This window comes from Ictidomys tridecemlineatus, chromosome 15 (assembly GCF_052094955.1).
Source record: "Ictidomys tridecemlineatus isolate mIctTri1 chromosome 15, mIctTri1.hap1, whole genome shotgun sequence".
NCBI lineage: Eukaryota > Metazoa > Chordata > Mammalia > Rodentia > Sciuridae > Ictidomys > Ictidomys tridecemlineatus.
This window is the reverse complement of record NC_135491.1, coordinates 59,043,608-59,068,880: the sequence shown is the minus strand read 5'-3', so window position 1 is coordinate 59,068,880 and position 25,273 is coordinate 59,043,608. Positions and strand designations below refer to the sequence as shown.

Genomic DNA, 25,273 nt, shown 5'->3' with positions numbered 1-25,273 from the left:
ATCATGGGGCCATGGAGAAGTGCAAGTGTCCTCTCCAGACCTATGTCTGTCCTGACCTTCCTCCCATTTTAGAGGCTGCTTGGGTTGGGCTTGTGAGTCAGCCTCCACTGAGGGATGCTGGCCCCAGTGATGGAGGAGGGGGAGCCGGGAGTTCAGCCGGTCTCCTGATGGTGTGGTGTCCCACACTGGAGAAGGGTGCAGTGAGATGATTCCAGGGTCGGGGAGATGCAGGTGGCAGAGGGCTTCCCAGGGTCAGGAGGGAGGGGTGTCTTTGGGCCCACAAGGCCTCAGCCGAGGGCTCCTCCTCTGCCAGGGGCTCCTGTAGCGCAGGAGGGGTCTGCTCCCCTGGAGGAGCTTCCTCCCACCCAGGGAAGGACCCCTTTGTGGGCACTGGGTTGTGAGGCCAGGTGCCGTGACAACGGAGCAGCTTCAGCGTTCTTGTTCGCGTCCCACATGTTCTAGGCCTCTGATGGGGACATGGGGGCCTCTTAGGATTTGGTTTTTTCATTCTTTTTTTTTTAATTGTAGGACCCGGAACCTTTATTTTACTTATTTATGTGGTGCTGGGGATTGAGTCCAGTGCCCCACATATGCAAGGCAAGGGCTCTACCACTGAGCCCCAGCCCAGCCCCTGGCTTTGTCGTTCTTTTGTAGGAGTGTTTTATTTGATTTTTTTGGAACTGGGGATTGAACTCGGGGGCGCCTAACCACTGAGCCACATCCTCTCTACCACGCGGCCTGCGCAGTGGTTTCATTAATGAGGTTCTAGGCATAAAGTTAGTTAGAAGAGATCGAAATAAAAACACAAGACTCAATTACCTTATTTCTATTGCTAGGTCCGAGACGGCTCCCCTCTGGTTCCCTCCTCCAACCGCCCGGCAGGGCAGCAGGGATTACTCAGGGCTAGCAGGAGAGAGAGCGCGAGCACACCGGGGATCAGCCTTTTATTGGGGAACAAGAGATTCAGGGGAGAATTCCATCCAATGAAGGTTGAGGGGGGCCGCACTCCAAGGTCGGGGTCAGTGATTGGGCCCCCGGGGTCAGTGGTCAGGCACACCCCCACACGGATGGGCTCTCTCATCAGGAAAGGGTCGGGGAAACTTCGACTTTATGCCAAAGTGCCTCAGGCCCTTACGGGAGTCGCTCGATCACGTGTTAGAATGGCTTCCCACAATCCTCAGCCCTTTTTGTATTATATTTAGAGACAGGGTCTTGCTAAATTGCTTAGGGCCTTGCTAAGTTGCCGGGTCTGGCTGGCTTTGAACTCAGGATCCTCCTGTCTCAGCCTCCTCAGCCACTGGGATTATAGGTATGCCCCCCCACACCCAGCTTCAAAGTAGACTTTTGGAAGATTTCTGGACCCTCAAGCGGGTCCACCAGCAAAGCCAGGTGGCACCCTGTGCACCTCAGAGGACCCCTGCCAGACGTGGCCACTGCCTGGCCCTGGACCAGCGCATGACCTGGAACCAACAGACCCACTCTGTGCTCCTCTGTCACCAGCAGCAGAAGACAGGCCAGGGCCAGCTGAGGACAAGGACAGCTGGACAAGCCTAGAACTAAGTCCATGAGGAGGGTCCACACCGGCTGTGATTCAAACACACGCGGCCTGGGGCCGCTGCACATGGAGACCTCTGCCCCGCTTTGTAGTTTTTCTCCCACTCTCTGAAAAAATATAATTTAGGGGGCGGAAACTAAAGACTAAAAGCAAGACTCCTCCCTCTACAACACCCCAAGCAGGGAGGGCAGCGAGGAGGGCCTGGCTTGGCTGAGCAGGAGGCCTGGGCAGCCAGGGAGGCGCCTGGGCAGCCAGGGAGGCGCCCGAGCACCGCAGAGCAGGTGGGCACTGGCCTCCCTGGCTCTGGCCCCACGTGAAGGGCTGGGATGCAGCACAGTGGTACAGTGCTTGCCTAACACGCACAGGACCGTGAGTTTGACCCCCAGCACTGGGGGAAATCAAAGGGAAAGAATCATACTCCATCGTGAGGCTGCCTCTTCAGGCTCCAGCTCCACACATCCTTATTGGGGTCGCACTTCAACACGACGTCAGAGGACAAGCCGGGTTCAACCACAGTGTCCCCTCATGTCCTTTCTGTGCCAGGGCCCTCTGGGACCTTGGTGATGGCAGTCTTGTCCCCTGGGCCCCTCTGGGGTGACGACTTCTGACTCCTGTGTCTCTGACTGTGGCTGTGCCTAGAGGGCTGCTCGGGTGCTCTGCAGGACCTTCCCGTGGCTGGACCGGAGGCGGGCACTGGGAGGAAGACCCCAGGGAGCCAGGACCACCAGATGCTCTGCAGCGGGCAGGAGGGGCTGCCTGGCCATGCGTCCTGTGTTCCCCAGCGTCGCTCACGGGGGTGGAAGGGCTGCCTGTGGCCGTCTCCGCCTGGACCCGGCTTCACCCTGGTAGTTTCAGCACACTTGACCACGGGGAAGCAATGGACCTTGCTCACGACTTCAGAAGCTGTTAGGAGACTCACTGCTGCAGCAGGGCGCTGTGGGGGCAGTGGAAGCAGAGGTCGGTGGTGTGAGCCTCCCGTCCAAGCCTCCTGTGTGTGCCAGTGCTGCCCGGGCAGAGCCCCTCTGCCTGTCGTGTGTGTCCTGTTACAGTGCAGACTCTGATTCAGCTGTCTGTGGGCCCCGCCACGCCTTTAGGCAGGAAGGTTCTCATGCAGGCACCCAGACATTTGCACACTAGACACCAGCTTGTGGCCCTGTCTGCCCCAGGTCACATCCTAGGTGGGCATTGGGAGTTGCTGGGTACTAGTGTACGGAGTGGTTTCCTGACTCTCGGTTTGGGACTGTGTGGGGTGTTAGAGGGGCTTGCTTTAAGCAGTGGGCATTGGTCTGGGAAGTTGCGTCCATGCAGTTCCTGGAGCAGGTTGTTGCCTTGCTCAAGAACCTTCTTTGGCTCCCCTCTGCTCCACACTCGGGACTGACCTGGGCTTGGCTGCCCCAGACGCCCCATCTGCCTCTTTGCTTTGGCTACCTGCTGCCCCGTTTGAGTGGCACCTCTCAGGTAGCTGGTTTTCTCTTTCCTTAGAGTTTTCCTGGGATGGGGGATGGAGGGAAAGGAGCGAGTACTTTTACTCAGGTCAGCTCTCACTGGCTACCTGGTCTCTGAGAGCAATGAAGGTGACTTAGTCAACCAGAGCTCTGGCTCGGGTGTCCCAGGCTCCAGCCCGACGCCTCCAGACGTCGGTCTTAGGGCCGAGCAGGCGGTGGTGTGAGTGCCATGAAGATCTCTGCATTGCGTGGAAAGGTTACGAGGCAGCTGATGATGGCCCTGCCACTGTGTGAGGTCCGCTGGTGCCTTCATGGGCTGTGGTGGACATTGGGGCTGTGGCTGTCACCATTCTAGATGTGGTCAGTCTGGCCTGACGGGCATTGCAGTGGTGTGATCATTGGGTAATCTGCTGGTGGGAGGGGTGGCTGCTGTGCTGGGAGCACCCTGCTGCGAGCCGCACCCCATCCTGGGGTGAGAAAGTTCTCTTTGGTTCACAGAGCTAACTGGACCATGCCAGTGGTCAGGTCTCTCAGAGGCTGGCTGTGGTTCATGTGTCATGTCTGGTTGTCAGCTCTGGGTAAAGGGCTGCTGCCTTGTGTGGCCTGTCCCTTGGTCCAGCAGGCAGGCATTTCGATGTTCCCAGCTGCTGGGGCACCCTTCATAGTGGTGGCCTTGGGCTCTGGGCAGTGGTGAGTTCCAGATGTCCAGGTAGTCTCACTGACAGACCCTCCGGGGCCCCTGGACCTACGTGGAGTCAGCCCGACCTGTCCAGGCCTCCTGTGCCTCCCTGACCATGCGCATGGCACAGCTGTGTTTTCAGGGGCTTTCTCAGACCTGGGTGGTGCACTCTGATCCCTTGGGGCAAGTCACCTGCGCACTAGAGGAAGGTCCCCTTGGAGATGCCAGTGGAGGCCGGGTCCTGGGAGCCGGGTCCTGTCACATTGCTGCCTCTGTCCTTCCTTGGCTGACTTACGGGAACATCTTGACTCCAGTGATCAATTGAAAGAACAGATTGTGTCGTTGTGTTGCATCAGCATATCTGAAACATGATTCCAGTAGGGCTCGGAGTTGGTGGCCCCAGGCCTGCTGGCTGCCCCTCCTCCTGCCGTGAGGATTTGTGGGTGAGTGTTCCTGGTGCCCAGTTAGGATTTCCAGATGTAGGGTTGCAGGGGCTCACAGAGGCCCCAAGCTGATCCCCTTGCAGATGGAAGGTGAGACTCACTGTCTCTCCCTGTACCTGGGGTGCAGCCCCACATTTTGGCAGGATTGCCTGCCCTCTGCAGCTCCTGCAGCCAGGGACTGTCCCTCCCACCATCTCTCTGGCCATTCTCTCCCTTCTGCAGCACTAGAGTGCAGAATCTCACTCCCTTGAACCTGGTCCCTGCTCCTCTCGGGGGCCTTGGCAGCTATTCCAGCATTGAGGAGAGCCTTCCAGGTCCTTGATCCTGGGCAGTGGGCAGGTGTCAGGTGCCTCATCCCTAGGAGGCCACAGACGGCAAAGCAGGCTGCAGCTGACGGTGCTGTCTTTAGCTCGTCCCTGTAAAGCATTCAGTAGTTGGTGGCCAGCTGCTGGAGGAGGCCCTGGCCTTGGTCTCTGTGGTAATGGTGAAGTCATTGCTAAAGTTTATGAGTGGATTCTATTTGCAGCCTTCCACATAAACATATAGTGCACGGTTTTAAAATTTAATGTTTCCTTTGTGCTTAGTAGACCACCTGCCAGGAGATACTGTTCTTCCCTCCCTGTGTTCAGTAAAGCTGAAATCTGAATGCTAGTTCTTACTTAAAAGGACAGTTCTTCCTTGTGTGGAAGTGTCTGAGTTCAAGTCATGTTCCTGCTGGTGGTTGGAGCCTCACAGTTTCAGGGTACTTCTGGACCAGCTCCTGTAGCCTGGCTATAAGACTTCTGGGGGCTGGGGGGAGCCCAGCACCGTGGCTCCTGGGAGGGAGGTTGCCACCTTACCTCAGCCTCATCTGGAGCAGCCTCCACGCCTGGAGTCCTGTTCAGGTTTCATTGATGAAAGTTTCTCAGGAGCTCTGGACCCTGATAAGGAAAACCAGCGGCTGCAGGGAGGACACGCGTGTGGACTGTTCTCATGCCCTGGAGCAGGCTCTTCAGGGAACTGCTTGCTTTGCCTCAGTTCCTTTCAGAAGTGCAGAGAAGGACTAGAGGTTGTTTTTGGTACTGCTGGGGTTGCACCAGGGCTGGTGTATGCTTGACAAGCACCCTGCCACTGAGCCAGGTCCCCAGCTTGCCTTGTAGAAGGTGAAGGAGTGGCATTAGGAGTTCTTAGTGCTCTAAGGGAAACGCGAATGGGCCTGAGCTCAGCAGCCATGGGGAGTGCCGGCCTCGGGCGTGATTGTTGAGCTCTGTGCTGCCTGGGACACAGCACAGCCACGCGCCACTCTCCGCACTTGAGTGACGTGGCTGGTCCCAGCGTGCTGTGCTTCCACACCCCAGCTTTCCAGGTTTGGGATTAAGAAGAAAGACGCTCGGCACCCACTGCATGTTGAAGTGATAGAGCTGTTTTGTTAAATAAAAAGTGTCATGAACACAGTTTTACTGTTGTTCTGTTTTGTGGTGCTGGGGGCAGAGGGCCTTGTGTGTGCTGGGTGAGTACTCTGCCACTGAGCTACACGCCCCCCACCCAACCTGCTTGCTTTTAATTTGTAAAATGTGGTACTGGAAGATTAAGTTGCCTCTGTGGCTTGCACTTTATTTCTGCGTGGGGTAGGGTCTAGACTGGAGTCGGGAGTTGCTTGACCTGCCTGGAAGTTTTCAGTACCATTCTCTCGGTCCTAGTCTCTTTCTCCAAAGGACAGCGGTGGCATTTTGCTGGGTGTGGTGGTGAGTGGCCTCTCTGGGAGGGAGGTGGCCACCGTATCTCAGCAACCTGGATCAAGGGTGTGCCTTGCCTGGGTTTCCCCCCAAAGGGACCACATGGAGCTGCTGGCTCTTGGGCCTGGGGTCTAGTGTGCAGGCAGGGAATGCTGTGGGCAGCAGGAGGCCTGAGGACCCTGCCAAAGAGCTTTGCCAGTGGGTTGGGCTGTGGTCAGTGGTAGAGCACTGACCTAGCACGTGTGAGGCACTAGGTTCCATCCTCAGCACCACATAAAATAAATAAAGGTATTATGTTCGTGTATAACTTCAGAAAAAAGTATGTGTATGTAAAGAGAGCTTTGCCAGGTAGCAACCCCTCTATCCGAAGAGCCGCTTGCCCTGTCTGTGCCTGGGGCTTTACGTGGGCCAGCCTCAGGGGTTTACCTGGTGCCCTAGTGTTGGGCTGATAACATCTGTTCCACTGCGAAGAAAAGGCCAGTCCTCTGGGAAGGACCGGCAGAAGTGACATGGCGAGGGGCAGCAGTGGGTGCTCCCGGACTGCGTCATGCCCACATTCTGAGTTGCCAGCTTCCCTTTCTGCCTGGGGGGCAGAGTCCTGCCTTTGGAGGTCATTGTCAGGATTGGAGAGGTCATACTGTGGGGCATTGGCTTGACACTGCACACCTATGATCCCAAGCGTGAGCTGTGGCCAGTGTGAAGCCTGTGGACTTTCCTGGCCCCTTCCTGTGCCAGGAGCTCACAGGAGGAAGGCCTCGTGACCTTTGTGGAAGTCACCACCCCTCTCTGCACCTGTTCTCAGGGTGAAGACTAAGATGGAGGTGACGTTGCATCACTCTGGGCCTGCAGGCAGGATTAAGTTCCTGATGCCTGTAGTGCTTGGCATGGTACCCACACAGGAGTGGCAGTGGCTGCAGGTGGCTCTCTGTGGGTGTGGATGCACTCGGGGCACCATGCTCTTGAGCCTTGCTGAGCCAGAGGCCTGGATTTTGGTTGGGACGCCCTGGGTGGTAGGGCCGGAGGGCGGAAGGTAGTGCTGCCAGCAGAGTCAGTGCGAGGATGGGGGAGGGCAGAAGGTGTCAGGGGCCCCTTCACTGACCAGGGACCTGGACAGCCTGGTGCAAAGGGAAGTAGGGTGTCAATGCCCCTTTGCAGCGTCTCATCAGATCTGAGGACAGCCTCATGGCTGTATTGAACAGTTTGTGCATGACATGCAAGCCACGGTGGGCTTATGTTGGCCCCTGGCGCTGGCGCGAGCCCTAACCAGAGGTGGCCTCATTTCCATGGGAACAAGGCACCATTTCTTCCAGCGCATTCACAGAGCCTGAGTGTTTAGCCCCGGTGCAGCAGGCTGCTGGCCGCGCTGTCACGGACGCTGCATGTCATCGTCTGTTGGGGTGATGCTAAGATGACAGTGGCTTCCTGGGGACCAGGCAGTGGCTCAGCAGGCCGAGGCTCGCAGGCGCGCCTGCTGCTCCCTTTGATGCCCCGCAGGTGTCTCTGTTGCTTTGTGATTTCCTGATTTTAAACTTCGGCTAACATTTCTTGTTTCAGAATACGGTGTTTGTGAAAACTTGCGGAAGCTGGAGATTACAGGCGTGTCTTGTCGAGACGTCTATGCAAAACGTGAGTCGATCTTTGTTGTCATCTCCTAACTGAGAAGCAGTGAGCTCGAGAGGGAGGAGGGGACAGCTTGGTCCTGTTTCCGTTTTCTCGGGTGCCACTCTCAGTCACACTGGATGTTGCGCTTTTTGTTTGTGATGCTGGGTTGGAACAGGAACCAACCTGCAGCCCGATGTCCTCAGATACAGCATTGGTGGCCTGGCGCTGCTGAGCTCAAGGTGCTGGGTCCCCCGTTTTGAGTGTGCCATTAACCTCACTTTTAGTTTGCTGGCTGAAGCCTTCAAAAACCTGTGTTTTTATTTCTATAACAGTTTTTGTGCTTATTGATCTAGTGTTGCTGGGGATCCAGGGCACCTGTGTGCTGGGCAAGCTCTTTACCACAGAGCTGTACGTTTGCTCATGTGTGTATGTGTATTTTGTAATGTTTTAATTTTTGCAGTACTGGGGAACCCAGGGGTACTCTACCATGGAGCCACATTGCCAGCCCTTTAAAAAAATTTTTTTTGATATTTCTTTTAGTGTTGATAGACCTTTTATTTTATTTATTTATGTCCGGTGCTGAGAATTGAACCCAGTGCCTCACACATGCCAGGCGAGTGAGCTACAGTTGAGCCACAGCTCCAGCCCTTTTTAATTTTTATTTTGAGGCAGGGCCTCACTAGGTTGCTGAGGCTGGCTCAGACCTGGCCCTCCTCCTGCCTCAGTCTCTGTCTCTGGGATTCCATGTGTGCACCATGGTGACCAGCCATACGTTGTGTAGGTGTTAACGGACACATAATTGTGTGTGTGTATCGGGTACAGTGTGACATTTCAGTACATGTATGTGATATGTATGGATCAGATCAGGACAACTGGCATGTCTGGCACCCTGTGAGGCTGATACTTGGGTCCCCTTCTGGAATTGTCGCCCGCCAGTTAGCCCTGCTGTACTGCAGGGCAGTAGAAGCTACTCCTCCTGTCCGGTCACACTGTGCCCATTTTTGAGAACCCTGAGGTCTGAGCAGTGTGGGCCGCACAGGAAGCAATTCTGGTGCTTCCCGAGCTGTTCCCCAAGGTTCGGGGCCTCTGCCCCATGGGGGGTGAACATGTCCCTTCCACAGGTGCCCAGACAGGTGAGCCCCTGACCCCCTGTTGTGCTCTAGTCCTCTGCCTTCCAGGGTCACTGCAGCACTGGCTGAGCGCTCAGTGCCCTCGCCCACCACCTCCCCCATGACCTCCCTGATGTTGCCAGCGTGTCCCCTTCTTACTGGGGGTGGGCGGCTGGCCCAGTGTCTCACAGGACAGGCTTCCACCTTCCGACTCCTCTGCAGGTTTGCTAGGCCATTAGGTTTCTCTTGAAGAACAATAAGTTCCAGCAGCCACATCCCAGCAGGGACACAGGTGTTGGCACCTGTCCAGGCGCTAGGTGTCCCGTTACACTCAGGGAGGGCACACGAGAGGGGTCGCTGGGAGTGGCGTGACTGGGGGGGTCCAGTGAGGGCGTGGAATTTCTTTTTCTTGCTGAGTTGTTTGTTTTTTGAGCTGAGAATTGAATCCAGGAGTCCTCTAGCACTGAGCTGTACCCCTGGGACCACCACTCCACCTTTTTTTTTTAAGAGTTTTAAGACAGGGTCTCACTAAGCTGCTGAGGCTGATCTTGAACTTGATCCTCCTGCCTGATTCCGAGCTGTTGGGGCAGCAGGCTTCTTGAAGATGTTTGCCAAATGCAGAGAATAATTCTTCCTGCCTGTTGTTTAGTACACCAAGGTGTCTGTGCCGCATTGGCCAAAGCAAATTTTGGTTTTCATATTCCTATGCAGGAAATGTGTTTTGCAAATTTTCCTTGGAAGCTTTATCTGGGAGATAACTGTTAGGCTCTGGGAGCAGAGGACTGAAGGAAAATCAGGCTTAGTTCCTGAACAGGTAGCGAGTTGGCAGCCTTGACTCGCTGTGCCAGATCTGAGTCTGGGGGCTGGGAAGTGTCCTCAGTCAAGAGACACACACACCACAGGGACGAAGGAAGGCCAGACCTACCCTGGGCAGATACCTTAGCTGGGTATACAAGGATCCTAGACAGTGGTTCCCAGGATCAGTGGGTCCCAGGCCCCACTGAGCTGTGGCCTGGGACCCTTCGAGCACTTCTGGCCGGGGGGCAGTGAGCAGCCTGGTGAGGTCTTCTGCTCCCATGAAAAAGGGACATCAGTGGATGTCCTCTCCAGCTAGCACTATCCGGCCTGCTGGGTGGCTGTGTGTCCACGAGGGTCACTGTGGTGAGGAAGAGGGAGAAGCGAGACCATGCTGAGCCCTTCCCTGCCATGTCTGTTCAGGTGTAAACCCTCGGGTGAAGTCGGGACGCTTCATGAGAATCCTCCCTGATTACGAGCACATGGGATACAGAGACGTGTACACCTGCCGTACGTACCTCCTGCTGGCTTGGCTTTGCAGGGAGAGCGCAGCTGCACGGAGGTCCTCCAGCTCGCAGCCTGACAGCGCAGACCCTAATGAGATGGCCACCCAGTGCCCAGGGTGGGGTTTGGGGCAGTATCAGTTAGGACACTCTGGAGATGCACGTTTTAGTGCCTGTCCTTTATTGATGAGCTACTGCAAAAGTTCACACAGAGGCAGACCAGAGGGTAGTGTAAAAGCCTTAACACTTTTCCCTTCCAAAATGAAGTGTGAGTTGACTTCTAAGCTTTTTCATTCAGTATGTTTGAATAGCAAATGTGAATTTTAAAAAAAAAGGGTGCACTTTTGCTAGACAAACACAGGGCAAAGCTCTCCTGCAGAGCTCTGGAAATTTTTTTAAGATGTAGTTACAGGAATTTTGTGCCCCTTTCACTTTTTATTAGCTCAGAGTGGTTGAGTGGAGATGGAGAGATTAAAAATATCACTTGCACTAAAAGCCATTTGAAAGTTTCTAGAAGCGCTCAGAGGTACTCGAGCTGTTGGAGGCTCGGGTCTCGGCTCTGGCTGTCTGGAGTAGACATGGTGACAGCACCCACTGGGAGCAGAAGGAATAGTGTGTCTAAAGAGTTGTTCTGAACACCCCCTCGAGCTCTGGACAGGCCTGCAGTGCATGGCCGGGATCCCTGGGGCTGTCCTAGGGCCCAGCCTGAGGCAGGCCCTGGTGCGACAGACGGCACAGAGGGGACCTGGAGGAGCAGCAGGCAGTGTGGGGCTGCTGACCTCCCCTCACCTGTGGGAGGTGGTCAGAGACTGAGATTCCTTCCAGCCCTGGGAGCAGAGGTCCCCTGCTGCTGGCAGCTGGCCTGGTGTGAGCGTTGAGCTGTAGAGGACGGGCACCAGGAGTCTGTCTGGAGCCCAAGTGGTGCCAGAGTGGAGCCCCAGCCCACCCCCGGGCAGCCTGGGCAGCCGGGACTCAGGAGTTGCCTGACGTGTCCTTCAGCTGGGTGTTCCGAAGCCTTCCACCGGGGATTAAGAAGAGCTGAGTGCAGACCCCTGCTTCCGGGAGTCACTCTGGGCACCTGTGCTGCCTGTAGCTGAGAGCTTGACCACCGGCTGGTGGGATTGGAGGACCACCGTGCCCCCGAGCTTCGAGTGTGGTTATAGAACCGCATTGTAGAAACTTGGAAATCCAGAAAAAAGCAAGGGGAATCCCTTGTTGTGAGCATTGGTTGCATTTCTCTGGACATATTTAAATAGCAGGTGGCCTCCTAGCACTCCGTTGGGTTCCTGGGCTGACAGAGACACAGGCAGCCGAAGTCCCGGAACCCCCTTGCACCCACCGCCTGTCGATGCAGGCTTTTGTTTTTGGTTATCATCAGAGATAGAACCCAGGGTGCCGAACCGCTGAGCCACATCCCCAGTCCTTTTTATTTTTTGAGATAGGGTCTTGCTGAGTTGCAGAGGTTGACTTTGAACTTGTGCCCCTCCTGCCCCAGCCTACATGGGATCATAAGCCCAGGCCACTTTGTCTGGTTTCAGCAAAGTGTTTTAGAGAGAGTGAGAGAGAGAAAGAGAGAGAAATTTTTTAATATTTATTTTTTAGTTCTCGGCGGACACAACATATTTGTTGGTATGTGGTGCTGAGAATTGAACCCGGGCCGCACACATGCCAGGCAAGCGCGCTACGGCTTGAGCCACATCCCCAGCCCCAGCAAAGTGTTTTTGACTGCAGGGTCTCAGTGGCAGTATGCAGGCCCAGGACTGCGGGCTTACCACTGCGACCATGTGGGAAGGAGCTGGGGGGACACTCCAGACCCGGGGGCACTTTCCAGTGGTATCTGGTGGGAGGCCCTTGCAGAGCTCTGGCCCACCACGAGGACCCCCAGCACTGGCTGGGGGGTGAGCAAGGAAGGAGGAACATCTTCTCAGGGGGAAGGGCGCTGGGGACAGGGTGCGCCCCTTGGCTGCTGGGATTTTCCTCCCGTCTTTGTCCTGTTAGAGCAGAAGCAGTGGGTGGGAGACCCCATTAGCTGTATTTGTACTTTCCTTTGGGACGGGAGAGAAGCTCTAGGCATCCATCCCAGGCACCTCAAGTCTGCAAACAGACCCGAGGACATAATTGCGGGTCTCCTGCTGCACCCGGGTGGGGACTGCTGTGGGCACCTTCTCCCAGCAGCCCATCCTTCTGTCCCTCATGCCCAGGTGCGGTTTCATGCTGGTCAGCCCTTCCTGTTGGGCTGGTGGGAGGGGCCAGAGCCGGGTTTCCTGTTGGCCCTTGGCCTTTCCGAGTGCTGCTCCAGGTGAAGGAGGGGACGGTGTTCTGAACACAGCCCTCAGGGCTGCCCCGGGGGACATGGCCCTGGGATGAGGTGGTTTTGTGTGGAAGAGGCTGTGGCAGAACCTCTGTGGCTGCTACTGGGAAGGCCAGCCCTGGGTCTGCAGGAGGAGCTGTCACCTAAGCTGTGGGAGGGAGCCAGCTTGCCTGGAGGCCCTGGGGGTGGTGTGAGGGCAGCCTTTTCTGAAGTTCACCCCTCCACCTTGTGACCCCAGGTGACGCCGTCGTGTGTGACTCTTTCCTAAGCTTGGCGCCCTCATCCCGTTAACCCTTGGGGTGTTCCTCAGGTGGATGAGCGTGGGCTACTCTAGGGGCTACTCTAGGGGGTCCTGGGCGGGTGGGCAAGCCCCAGCACTGTCTTCTGGCCCTAGACCTGGAGGGACAGGTGTCCAGGCGGAGAGGTGAAGAAAGGGCAGGTCTGTCCGGTCACTGTGGCCATCGAGGAGAGCTTGATCGCAGTTCAGGTTCCTTTGAAAGGCCGTTTCTAGCCTCTTTCTCTTGGGACCGGTTATTCTCCAGGGGTCACGGAGGGGGTTGTTCAAGCTGAAGCAGCTGCCCTCGTGCCAGCAGAGCTCAGGAGTCCAGCGAGGATGAGAAGCTGACCAGCCGTCTGGGATGCTGTGCTCTGTGATGCTGCTTTTCAGCAGAACAGGCCACCTCCTGCTGCCTGTTGGAGGTGCCAGGGTGTGTGGCAGGTCCCTTAATCAGAGGCCCAGGGGCTTTGAGGGGGAGGCGGCTGAGTTCTTAGAACTAGATACTGATGGCAGTGAGTGGGGGTGAGGGGGAGGAGAGACAGACAGGGTCTTGCTGGGTAGTGTTGTTTTTTTCTTTTTCTAGTATTTTATGAAATTTTGGAAACATGCAGAACAGTTGAAAGGACTGCACAGCAAATACCCATCTCCATCTGGTTCTGCAGCAGGCTCTCTGTCCCGCTTCCCTGTCACTGGCCGCCCCCCTCTTGTCTGTCCCACCCTGTCATCTCTCTGTTGACTCTGTGTGTGGAAATGGGGACAAACCCAGGGCACTCTGCCACTGAGCCACATACCCAGCTCTTTTGTTTTTTATTTTCAGACAGGGTCTGGCTAAGTTGCTGAGGGTCTTGTTAAGTTGCTGAGGCTGGTCTTGAACTTGGATCCTCCTGCCTCAGCCTCCTGAGTGCTGGGATCCCAGGTGTGGCCTCCACGCCTGGTTTGACGGAGGTCTGGGTGGGTTTCGCTGTAGGCTGCAGACCTCAGTGTGCACTGAGCCTGCTCCTGGGCGTTCATCTCATGGAGGTCGGTGTGTGCTCATGGCTCTTTGTCCTGCTTGTTCCTGCCTGTTCAGACCTAACCCCTCCAGGAGTGACCGGCCACCAGGGTGCTGGCTTCACTGTGTGCGCCGAGCAGACTCGGGCTTGTTCTGAAGGGGAGTCCCCCACAGGGAGTCCCGCGTAGGCACACAGGTCTTGTCCTCCGGTTCAGCAGTGTCCTGATGGCCTCGGGCTGGCCCTGGTCCTTCTCCCTCCAGTTGTCTGGCCCCACCCGAGGCCGCCTGGGTCCCCGCACTCCAGGCCACGGTGGTGCCTCCTCGCTGTTGCCCTGCTCTCCTGGCCAGTCTGGGGAGGGGATCGGTGCTCGGAAACTCCCCGTGGCCCCGCTCTAGAGCTGCGCCTGCAGGACTGGCCCCAGAGCCCAGGCCTTCCCTGGGGTCTGCCCGGCCGGGGCCCTGGCTGCCCACCCTCCCGCAGTTGCCGGGCCTGAGTGTGCCCTCGCCTCTTCTCCCTCCAGTGCTCCACCGGTACCGGCACATTTTGGGATTGTGGCAGCCAGACATCGGGCCATACGGAGGACTGCTGAACGTGGTGGTGAGTCTGCGGCCTGTGAGGGCACCTGCCCACGTGGCGCTCTCTCTTCTGTGAGGCGGTGGCATCTGCCAGCCCTGGCTGGGGTCTGGCCTGAGAAGAAGAAACAGATTGCAGCAGCTCTTCAGCCTCTCACTGCGCCCTTGGGCTCTGATGCCCTGACTGGGTGGCTGTGAGGTCCTCAGGCCCTGGACCTGCCAGGCCGGGCCTCCTCTCACCCTCCGCCATGCTGGTTTTGCCTGTGCCGTTGGCTCCCGATCAGGGCCGGCAGGTTAGAGGAGGGCGGGGTGCGCAGGGCGACCACACTCTCCTTGTGCAGGTGGACGGCCTGTTCATCATTGGCTGGATGTACCTGCCCCCACACGACCCTCATGTGGATGACCCCATGCGGTTCAAGCCTCTGTTCAGAGTCCACCTGATGGAGAGGAAGTCCGCCACGGTGGAGTGCATGTATGGCCACAAAGGACCCCACAACGGCCACATTCAGGTAGGTGAGAGCCCCGTCTCCTGTAGGCATGTGTGGCGTGGGGACAGGTTTCTTTTGGCCATTACCATCCCCAGGGCCATCCTGGGTGGTAGGTGTCCCCAAGTGTGCCAGCACCACAGCTGTGGACCCGCTCCTGTACGGACAGAGGAGGAGGAGGGGGGGAGGAAGGGCTCCCCTGTGCTTGCTGGGGCCCTGCTGGGAGTCCCGTGGCGGGGAGCCTTTTCCTCGTTGCCCCACAGTTCCCGTGCTGGGGCGCCAGTAGGTGGGCATGGCGCTGATGGCGAGGGAGTCGTGACCGGCCCACTGTTCCTTGTGTGTGCTCCCCGCTGTGACACTGAAGATTGTGAAGAAGGACGAGTTCTCCACCAAGTGCAACCAGACGGACCACCACAGGATGTCCGGTGGGAGGCAGGAGGTGAGCCGCGCGAGGGGAGGTGTGTGAAGACCGTGTGCCTGGCGCTGGTTTTTGAGGATCGTGCTTGGCCTTGCCCCAATGGGCAGAGCAGATGTGGGCGGCTGCAGGTTTGAGGCGGGTGATGGGCCCAAGGCCATATCTGATCCTCCTTCAGAGCAGCTGCTGGCAAGTGCGTGGGGGGCCCTTGAGCCTCCCACAGGTGAGTGCCCATGCCCTCATATCTTTTGCGGACTCTCCCCTGCCGGAGGCTGAGCCCCTTTTGCTCAGGGGCTGCTGTGGGTGTGCAGTGCCCAGGCCCCTGGTCTTCCTTGCGGTTGTGGTTTGGGTTGTGGCGGTGCAGGAAGCGCATGTGGTTTCCTGCGTTGCCTTGGGGTTTCAGTTGGAGACTCTGAGACACTGCTGTGGAGACATTTTTATAGGACTTGAGCTTGTCCCACGTAGCAGCTCACTGCAGCTTGTGTTCTTTGTTGGGTGAACATTTCTCAGCATTTCCGAATGCCTGGCGGTTCCCCGCTGGCCAGGGAACCACGGGGAGTTGGGGTGAGTGGCGCCTGCGCCTCGCCGTGGTGGTGGTGGGTGTGGTCCTTCTCTTCCTGGGTGGACGGCAGGTGAAGATGGAACATGGCAGAGGTGCCTGCTTCATTTACAGCGCTGTCATTTTAGATTTGACTTTGTGTGATTTGTCACACAGGTGAAAAGTGACATTTTCCAAGAGTCTTCTCAGGGGTTGGAAACTTACGCCAGAAGGCCATGCACTGCATCCCTGGGAACCTTCCTGTGAGCTGCTCTGCAGGCTCTGCCTGGCAGTGGACCAGTGTCCGTCCAGCTTGGGGACAGGGTAGCTCCCGAGAGCTGGGCTGGGCCGGGCCTGCATGCCCTGCTGCATGCCCTGCTGGTGCTGCTGGGCTGGTCGAGGCTGCTGCTGCATCCCTTGTCACGAGGGAGTGGAGAGCAGTGCCCCGAGTCCAGGTGTCTGTGAGAAGGGCGGCCAGGCATCCCCCCAGGTGCAGATACTGCCTGGCTTGTCTGCATGTCCCCCACCTCTCTGCACTCTCCCACAGGCTGAGGCCTCTGGGGAAAAGGGGAGGAAGGAGGGGCACGCTTCCTCTGTCTCTGCACCAGGGCAGCCCTGGGGGGACTGGACGTCACTGCAGGCTCCTGCGTTCTCCTGAGCGTGGAGCTAGTTTACAGTGAGCCTCCTTCAGCTGTGTGCTCGTCAGCTCTGATTGGTGTTCCCGCAACGGCCTCTCCACTGCTAACTGGGCCGTCATCTGGTCCTCTGGGTGGGACTTGGCTCCAGCACCCTGGGCACAGTGTGTTGCATCTTTGTTTCTCCCACTGGATTACTTCATTTTACCTGTTACTCATCTGTTCAGTTGTTAGTCTTTCCCTGTAAGTTGAGCTGCCATTTTAATGGAAAGTTTAATTTTTTTTTTCTTTTTTTTGGTTCTGAGGATTGAACCCAGGGGAGCTTAACCACTAAGCCTCACACCCAGCCCTTTTTATGTTTCACTTTGAGATTTTGAGACAGAGTCTTGATAAGTTGCTTAGGGCTTCACTAACCTGCTGACACTGGATTTGAACCTGAGATCCTCCTGTCTCAGCCGCCTGAGCTGCTGGGATTACAGATGGGCCATCAAGCCCAGCCCAGAAGGTTTAATTTTGATGAAGTCTAATTTGCAAAGGTTTTCTTTTGGGGCTGCTTTCTGTGTTCTAAAAACCTTTGGACCAGATAGTTTGTTTAAAAAAAAAAAAAAAGGCTTGAGCTGGGTGTGGTGGCCATGCCTGCGGTCCCAGCTACTTGGGAGGCTGAAGAGGGGATTGCAGCTTGAGGCCAGCCTCAGCAACTGAGTGAGACCCTGTCTCAAAGAACCAAGAGGGCAGGATGTAGCCCAGTGATAGAGCCCCCTGTACGAAAAACACCACGAAAAACACCGCGGTAGCCCTTGTCAGGTCTTGCCGCACTCAGGTGTGGTCCACCCGGCTTAGCTCCCAGGCAGGAATCAGCATGGGGGTGGTCTGGTTGGCTGAGCACCACTGGCCGCAGACTTTCCTTCTCCCAGGAGGGCTTGGGCTCCTCCCGTGAGAAGTGAGCACCGGCCTGGCTGTGCTGGCGGTGTGGTTCCATGGTGCTGTGAGCCAAGGCTGGGGCTCTGCAGTGACCAGTGTCTCAGCCTCCGCCCTCGCCTTGCTCAGGAGGCTGTGTGTGGGTTCTGGGGGTTTCTGCTTGGTGCCTGATGGGCCGCCATCTGAGGGGCGTTGGACCTGGAGGTCAGCGGGGAGAGCCACAGTCCTTGCAGGACTAGTCTCTGCCATGGATGGGTGTTTCTGTCCCTCCCCCATGTGCGGGGGTGTGTGTGAGTCCCCAGGCCATGCCGCAGTCTGGCTGGACACAAAGCAGGAACAAACTTTATTTCTGAGCTCCACCAGCACACTCCACACATGCTCCCTGGGAACTCTCCTGAACGCCACCCACGCGGTTCCTCCAGGAACACACCACACACCCACCGGAACTCCCCCCACCGGAACTCCCCCCACAGGAACCTCACCAACCAGCGCGGACTCTTCAGGAATCCCCGCGAGAGCTCAGCTGGAACTGGAACTGGAACTGAGTTCTGAGTTCTCAACGAGAACACAAAATTCATCATCTTAATGGCTCACTGGCGTCACCTCTCAACCAATACTATTGGCAAAATGCCAGGGGCCATTCCGACTCGGCTGTGGCTCTCAGCAAGGCCACATGCAGGGTGTTTCTGGCCCACGTCCCCGACCCCGGGCCCGCCGTGGATGGGTGTGTGACCCCTCATCTCTGCTTCTTTCCGTTAGGTTCTGTGGCGTCAGGATGGAGGTCCTACGCCTGTTCTGTGATGTGGATCTAAAGTCTGTGTGTTTAGAAGGTTGTGGATAGAATTTGGGGAGGGCACCAGATCTTGACCTCAGGGGCACTTAACCACTGAGCCACATCCCAGCCCTGTTTTTCATTTTATTTAGAGACAGGGTTAGTGCCTTGCCTTTATAGAGGTTGGCTTTGAACTTTTGATCCTCCCGTCTCAGCCTCCCGAGCTGTGGGATTACAGGCGAACTCTACCATGCCCGACTGTAAATAGAATTTTTAAAACTGTAACGTCCTGCCCTCTGCTGCTAGTAGGTAAGATGGGCTAATTGCTGGCCGGCTTAGTAGCCCTGGCGTCAGCTGGACAGTAACACAGTGAAGCCATCTATGAACTGTAGCTTGTTTCCTCTTTTTTGGTTGATTTTGGGGTGTGACCCTAGGACCTGAAGCCAAGGGTGCTCTAACACTGAGCACTCTCCCTGGTCTTGTCTCTTTTCCTTTTTCACATTGGAGACAGGGTCTCGCTCAGTGTCCCAGGCTGGCCTTGGAGCTGCCACCCTCTCCTTCCTCAGCTTCCTGAGAGGGGTAGCAGCCACCTGCCACCACACCTGGCTCCTTTTCTTTCTTTCTTTTTTTTTTCCCTGTGAACTGTTTTTGCCTCCATTTGGGGCTAATTCTAGGTAGTTGTTGGAAACACCAAGTCAGGAACTTGGAGATTTGGATAAATTGGGCTAATTGTGTAGAGTCGGAGTGAAGGACTTGGTGTCCTGAGTGGTGGAGGCTGCGGGGCCAGAGCTGCGCCAGGGGACTCGGGCCGCAGTGGTGGACTACAGACATGCGCTCTGCCTGGTCCGGGGCACCTGCAGGCGTGGACGGAAGACGTCCCGGCCCTTGCGCTGTGCTATCCTGTGTCACTCAGTAATGGCCAGGCTGACTTGTGTGGTGGGGGCTAGGGCCCAGTGTCCTGCCGTACCGCTGTCCCAGGAGCCCGAGGACCAGGCTCCCTGGGTACTGCTGGGCTTGCTGGCGAGTCCCAGGCCCACAGCTGCCCCTGCTCTTCCCGGTCACTGCCCTCAGCCACACCTGCCCACACGGGGTCATGCCTGTGTTTTCTTGGAAGGAGTTCCGGACGTGGCTGAGGGAGGAGTGGGGCCGCACGCTGGAGGACATCTTCCACGAGCACATGCAGGAGCTGATCCTGATGAAGTTCATCTACACCAGCCAGTACGAGTGCGTGAGCCTCCTGCTGGGGGATGGGGGGTGTGGCTGGGGGGATGGGGGTGCAGTTGGGTCCCGGTTCCTGGAGTCTCAAACAAAGGATTGAGCAACACCTGGGAGAAAGGGCAGTGCGTTTATCTAGTGGAAGTGACAGCAGCACTCAGTGGGCCTCCAGAATGGAGGGCAGCCAGGGAGGCTCCCGGCGGAGACCTCAGAGTCTTGCCCTTAAGTGCTGAGCCTGCCTGGGTCCTCTGCCCTTGGACCTACTCGGACACCTTGCCCTGTTTTTCCCCTTTGGTTACTTGATTTTCGCCTGATTGGAATATGGAACCTGTGACTGAGAGTTGCCATGGCGACCAGCCCTCCGTGGGGCAAGTGGCCGTGGTAAACAGGGACATGATGACTCAGCTCCCTGTCTTATGCTCTCATATCTTGCCTGTGCCACCTTGAGGTCCCTGAGGTCCTGGCCACCTCCCACCTTGGTGTCTAGTGTCTTGATTTGCCACTGTCGGCACCCCCGCCGCCCCAGGCACTCCAGTGGCCAGCAGGCTTCGAGGCTGGGCTCTTGTCCCTTCATCTGCCTGTGGTCACAGTGCCTGGGTGCTGTCCCCTGCCCAGTGACGTGGGCTCCTTTCCTCGGGTGACAGAGCAGGAGTGGCATTCCCTTCCTCCTGCAGAGGCTGTGCAGTGCCCCGGGGAGCTGACCTGCTGGAGGGCGACTGGTCAGCCAGGCCTGAACGCCTGCCGGGAGCTAGCTGACCCCCACGCCCTTTCTGCTCCCCTGCAGCAACTGCCTGACCTACCGCCGGATCTACCTGCCGCCAAGCCGCCCCGACGACCTCATCAAGCCCGGCCTCTTCAAGGGCACCTACGGCAGCCACGGCCTGGAGATCGTCATGCTCAGCTTCCACGGCCGCTGTGCCAGGGGCACCAAGATCACGGTGAGCGCGGCCACGCTGCTGCGGCCCGGGCCTCCTGGGAACACGAAGTGCTGATTCCCAGGTCCCTCACAGGCCGCTGACCCAGAACCTGCCTTTTCATGAGGTCCCTGGGGGGTGGGTGTCCCGAGATGGCCTTGCCTCCACTGGCGCATCGACCCTGGGCAGGCTGAGGACCTGCTGGTGTCTGGTTTAACTGGGTAGGGGCCCCAGCTGCCTAGGAGCAGGTGTGCAGCCTGTGGGACCTCTGGTGGGGACCCTCTGCAGGAGCACAGCGCCTGGAGCTGGTCTGGCCTACGGTCAAGAGGTGGAGCCGCTCACGCCCTGAGTGGGCTGCCAGCAGGCTGCATGTTGTCAGGGCCACGTGCATGCTGTCCCCACCTGTCACTTGACACTTGTTGGTTGGTTTCTGCCAGATGGCCCTGACATAGAAGAAACACAGCTCTTTACTGAACCCCAGGAAGGGGGTGCAGTGGCCTTCTGCTCCCAGGAAGCTCCTTCTAGAGCAGGGCCTGAAACGAGGCAGGCTTCTGCGGGTGCAGTGACCCTTCCCTGCGGTCTTTGTTTGGAGCCGCAGGACCGCAGGGTCTCGGGCCAGGCTCAGGACCTGTGCTTAGGCCTGCCACTAGCAGCCGGGCCCCAGGAAGGCCTAGGGCTTCTCTGTGAAGGGGACTGGTTCCCACCTGAGGGTCTCTGAGTGCAGCTGAGCACGTGTGTTGGTGCCTGTGGTCCCTGTCCACATGTCCTTATGTCCCTCCTGCTCCCTGTCTCCTCCCTGGTGAAGCCCCACTGTTGGGGTTGCTGCTAAGTAAGGGATAGTGCTGGTGCCTGCTCCTGTGGCCACGGCCAACTCGGCCTGGAGGTGCGCGGTGTTTCCCTGGGCCACTGAGCCCTGCTGACTGATGCCCACTTGCCTGCAGGGCGACCCCAACATCCCTGCCGGGCAGCAGACGGTGGAGATCGACCTGAGGCACCGCATTCAGCTGCCCGATGTCGAGAACCTCCGCAACTTCAACGAGCTCTCGCGCCTCGTGCTGGAGGTGCGTGAGCAGGTGCGGCAGGAGCAGCAGCAGCAACAGGACGGCGAGGGCCCTGCCCCACCCCAGGAGCCGCTGTCAGCACGGGGGCCACCTGGGGCACCTGCCGAAGAGGGTGGGGACCCCAGAGGTGGAGCAGCTGCGGCCGAGCAGCCAGCCCAGTCCGGGCAGGGGCAGCCGTTCGTGTTGCCCGTGGGTGTGAGCTCGAGGAATGAGGACTACCCGCGGACCTGCAGGATGTGGTAAGGCCTGGGCTGGGAGGCGGTCTGGGCCTCCGAAGGCGGGTGGCAGGGTGCCTCCAGCTTGGCTAGCGGGAAGTTTCTGTGTGCTGTCCTTTCCTGGGAGGACCCGGGCCTCATCCGAGCTTCCTGGACATGAGAAGAGCAGAGGAGCCCCACCAGCGCCTCTGCAGTGATGTGGGGACTCCAGAGAGCCAGGTGAAAGGCAGATGGTGGCAGCTGGCCTCCTCCCCTCCCCCAAGGAACCCGTCCCGTGGCTTGCTGTGTACTCACCGTGGGCACCTCCTGCCACTGCCTAGTGAGCACAGTCAGACGTGCCCCACGGTCGCCCCGCAGTCTCCCCTCCTCCATGCCCACTGTCATCTTTCTGCCAGACGTGGGCGGCCACCAGAGTGAATGGACGCCAGCCTGTGTCTCCAGTGAGGGATGGTGGCTGGCTTGGGAAGGACCCACGTGAGGGCCTTGCCTGGAGGGCCTTCCAGGGGGGTGGACAAGGTCCCTGCCCGAGTCCCCTCTCCATTTTCACTGGAGGCCCAGGTCTTGCACCACGGTGGGCGTGCTCTAAGCACCCACGGCCAGCTGTGTCAGGCGACTGCTGTGGGCCCACTGCAGAGCTGGAGTGTTCTCTGGTCGCAGAGGGAGAAGCTTCCGCATCCTGGGGGCACGGCCCCCTCACCTCGGTCTCTCACGTGGCACTTTATTTTGCCTCTGTTGGCTGAGTCCACGCCGGTGACGGTGCTGGGCGTTTTCCAGTGCCAAGCACCCGGAGGGTTTGGCACCTAGACGCACGTGGTGCGGGACTTGGGCTTCACCTGGTGCCGGCGTGCCTGCGGCTGGATCTAGTTCTGTGGTGGGAGGCAGAGTGTTCCAGGGTGGCCTCCGTGCCCCACAAGAGGGAAGGCTTTGCTGTAAAATGTCATGGCTCACCAGCCCTCATGGCCAGCCTGGAGCCCTGCCTGGCTGGCCAGGAACCTCTGTTAGCCCGTCCCTGGCTGACATTCAGGGTGGTCTTCCAGTCTGTGTGAACCTTGGGCTGCCTGGGCACCAGGGGGCATGGCCTTGTGCCTTCCTGCTGGCTTGTGTCTGAGGTGTAGCCACAGCACCTGCTTTCTGAGCACAGTGCCTTGGCCTGGGAGATGTGGGGGCACTTCTCTCTCCTGAAAAAGCCTCTGGACACAGGCTCTGTGTCTCCTCTCCCCGCCCATGGAGCCTCAGTATGGCCAGGGTGAGGTGGAGGCCCTGGCATCATCCATGCCCTGGGAGATTGCAGGCCAGCCCCTCACCTGTCCAGCATTAGTACTTGAAGGAAGGACCAGAGATATAATGTAGTTTATTTCTTTCTTTTTGTGGTGCCAGGGATCAAACGCAAGCATCCTACCACCCAGCTTCACCGCGGCCCTGTTTTCCTTTTTTTTTTTTTTTTAATATTTTTTAGTAGGTGGACACAGTATCTTTATTTTATTTTCATGTGGTGCTGAGGATCAAGCCCAGTGCCTCATGCGTGCCAGGCGAGCGCTCTGCCTCTGAGCCAGGGCCCTCAGAGCTGTGTTTCAAACCCTCAGGTCTGGTGGTCAGTCCCAGGCGGCACCTCTTGTTTCTGAGTTGATGGTGTGACGGCCCCATCACCCCAGGATGGAGGACCCTGCTTTTCTGGCTGGCTTCATGTGGATGCGTCCTTTGCATCAGAATTCTCAGGGGGCCCAGTTCCCAGAGCGCTTGGCCCCTGGTGCCCTCTTCCAGTGCTGCTGGCGGCCATTCCTGGCTCGGGGCTGCATGCTGTGAGGGTGGGTGCTCAGGGTAGCTGTGTTGTGCTCTGGGAGCGGCCTCTCCCTGACCTCTCCCTGTCTCCGCAGTTTCTACGGCACGGGCCTCATTGCTGGCCACGGCTTCACCAGCCCCGAGCGCACCCCTGGCGTCTTCGTCCTGTTCGATGAGGACCGCTTCGGCTTTGTCTGGCTGGAGCTCAAGTCCTTCAGCCTGTACAGCCGGGTACAGGCCACCTTCCGGAATGCAGATGCACCGTCCCCACAGGCCTTTGAGGAGATGCTCAAGAATATCCAGTCCCTTACCTCCTGACCACCTCGCCTGCTGTGGGCCAGCCTGGCCCTGCTACCAGGAGCGGAAGCAGCATGCACTTTGAAATGCGGCCTTTTTATAGAATGCGCACCTTCTCGCACCTTCTCGCCAGGGGCCCGCCCCGCCCCAGACGCTGTATGCAGAGCGCTGTATGCAGAGCGTGTTCCTGTAAGGTGTCCCTGTGAGGTGTCGGCAGCCCAAGGAGATGCTGAGCATGTCTCCCCCCCTCCCCTCACTCTCTCACGTACACCAAAAAACCAAAAACCCAGGAGCAGATGAACCAGATGAGCTCTTCTCCACCAGGGGGAGCTGGCTGGAGGTCTTCCACCCACCTTGTGCGAGCTGTTCTGCTCCACCCTCCCCTCCCCACTGGACGAGGAGCAGAGGTGGTCCTGACTGGAGGGCCTGGGGGTGGGCAGGAGGAGGTGCAGGACTCCGTGGGGACGGTGAACGGGGACAGTAAGTGCAGAGAGGAGCTCAGGAGTTGATGGAGCATCAGGGTCCTGTTTGGGACTCTGCGTTGAGTTCTCTGCCGACTTGCTGGGATTTTGGACAGAAAGGCTTTTCTCCCCGATCAGTTTTCCAGTCAGTGAAACGGGACCAGGGTGTGGAAAGAGGGATCGTCACTGCGCGCGCAGGTCTCTGCACTGCCCACTGCACTCCACGTGAGAACCAAGGTCACCACTACCAGGACCGTGCCGCAGTCAGCTCCAGGCAGGCGCCTTCCTGTTCCCCACGTGCAGAGCCACCTGACCCCTGGGGACCCTCCAGCCTGGAGACTCCTGCCTGAGATCTGGTGACATCGTGTTTCCCGGAGGACAGCACGACATGCCAAGGCCTCAGGATCTGGTGTCCACCCCCTCCGCCTCAGGGTCACTGATGCCAGGGTACCTCTTCTCGGCTGCTTGTCCTCGTTGGCCCCTCTGAGCCCTTATGCTGGGCCCTCAGAACAAACTTGTCCTCCTGACGAGAGGGCTCAGGGTGGTGGCATTCAAGCACGGAGACCAACGCCTGCCTGGCCTTTCAACCATCCTGGTACCCAGCTCCGATGCTGGGCAGCTCTTCTGCTTCCAGCAGCCGGTGAACCAGCCCTGTGGCAAGGCCCCTCGGCAGCTGGGCTCCCCAAGAGGTCCTGTTCTTTGGGAAGAGGCAGACGGGGGAGCTGGGCTCTCTCCCGGGCAGCAGCAGGGTCCACGCGCTGCCTGAGCCCTTCTCGAGACACCCCACCCCAGGACTTCTGGCGGCCTGCAGTGTTGCCCAGGCGAGGTCCCATTCCCAGTACCTTTTGCAGGGTTGAGCCTCGAGCCTCTGCGACTTCCTTTGTTATTCGTGACTCTACCAACGAGGAAGTCTCCGGCAGGCTGTTAGGACGCCAAGGCTGCTTGGGCCTGTGCTGGGTGCTCTGTGTCACCACTGGCAAATCAAGAGTGCATTTCCTACCAGGGGCCTGGGGCTTGCTTTGAGGGACCCTCCCTCGGAGGTTCCCTCAGCCTTGGGGAGAGCACATTGGTGGAAGACGAGTGCGTGTAATTAAAACCTCAAACCCGTCACGTAGTCTGCTTCCAGTGTCTGGGCATGTAAGTGATCTGTCCTGACAGTTATCCTGGCTCCTGTGTGTGTGGAGCGTGGGCCGAGGTCCACCCCACTGGTCTTGGCCTGGGCAGGGCCAGCAGCTGGGAGGTAAGGCCCGCAGGCAGCACAGCTGGTCTCTCCTGGCTGTGAGGGGTGGAGTGTTCTGCACCCTGCGACCTTACGCGCTTCCACGGGGAACCTTGGGAGGCCCCTCCGCTCACTGGCTGCAGGAGAGGGTCCTGAAGGCCGAGCACTGTCAGAGCTTGATGGGCGGCTCCAGGAGGCACCCTGGAGGCGTGGGAGGGTGCCCTGGGCCCAGGACGGCCTTGGTCCTCCAGGGCCCTGAGCTGGTGACTGACAGTGTGGGGTGTGGGGTGAGGAACTTCCTGGGCCTCTGCTCACTTGGACGAGCTGTGCGTCGTGTGGAGCCATGTGAGG

General features: G+C 58.2%; 1 protein-coding gene across 2 annotated transcripts in view; it reads left to right on the top strand.

Moving 5' to 3' along the window:
- Positions 1-24,810, top strand: part of Fbxo31 (F-box protein 31) — a 30,461-nt gene extending 5,651 nt beyond the window's left edge. Inside the window, exons 2-10 of one of the 2 annotated variants that reach the window (XM_005335484.5) lie at positions 7,392-7,463; positions 9,767-9,853; positions 13,947-14,023; positions 14,340-14,507; positions 14,848-14,922; positions 18,876-18,985; positions 19,761-19,914; positions 20,832-21,190; positions 23,041-24,810. In XM_005335484.5, the coding sequence (XP_005335541.3) occupies positions 7,392-7,463; positions 9,767-9,853; positions 13,947-14,023; positions 14,340-14,507; positions 14,848-14,922; positions 18,876-18,985; positions 19,761-19,914; positions 20,832-21,190; positions 23,041-23,263 (1,325 nt within the window). In that variant the 3' untranslated portion in view covers positions 23,264-24,810. The remainder of the gene's footprint in view (positions 1-7,391; positions 7,464-9,766; positions 9,854-13,946; positions 14,024-14,339; positions 14,508-14,847; positions 14,923-18,875; positions 18,986-19,760; positions 19,915-20,831; positions 21,191-23,040) is intronic. The other variant, XM_078032792.1, reaches the window with a different exon arrangement.
- The last annotated feature ends 463 nt before the right edge of the window (positions 24,811-25,273 follow it).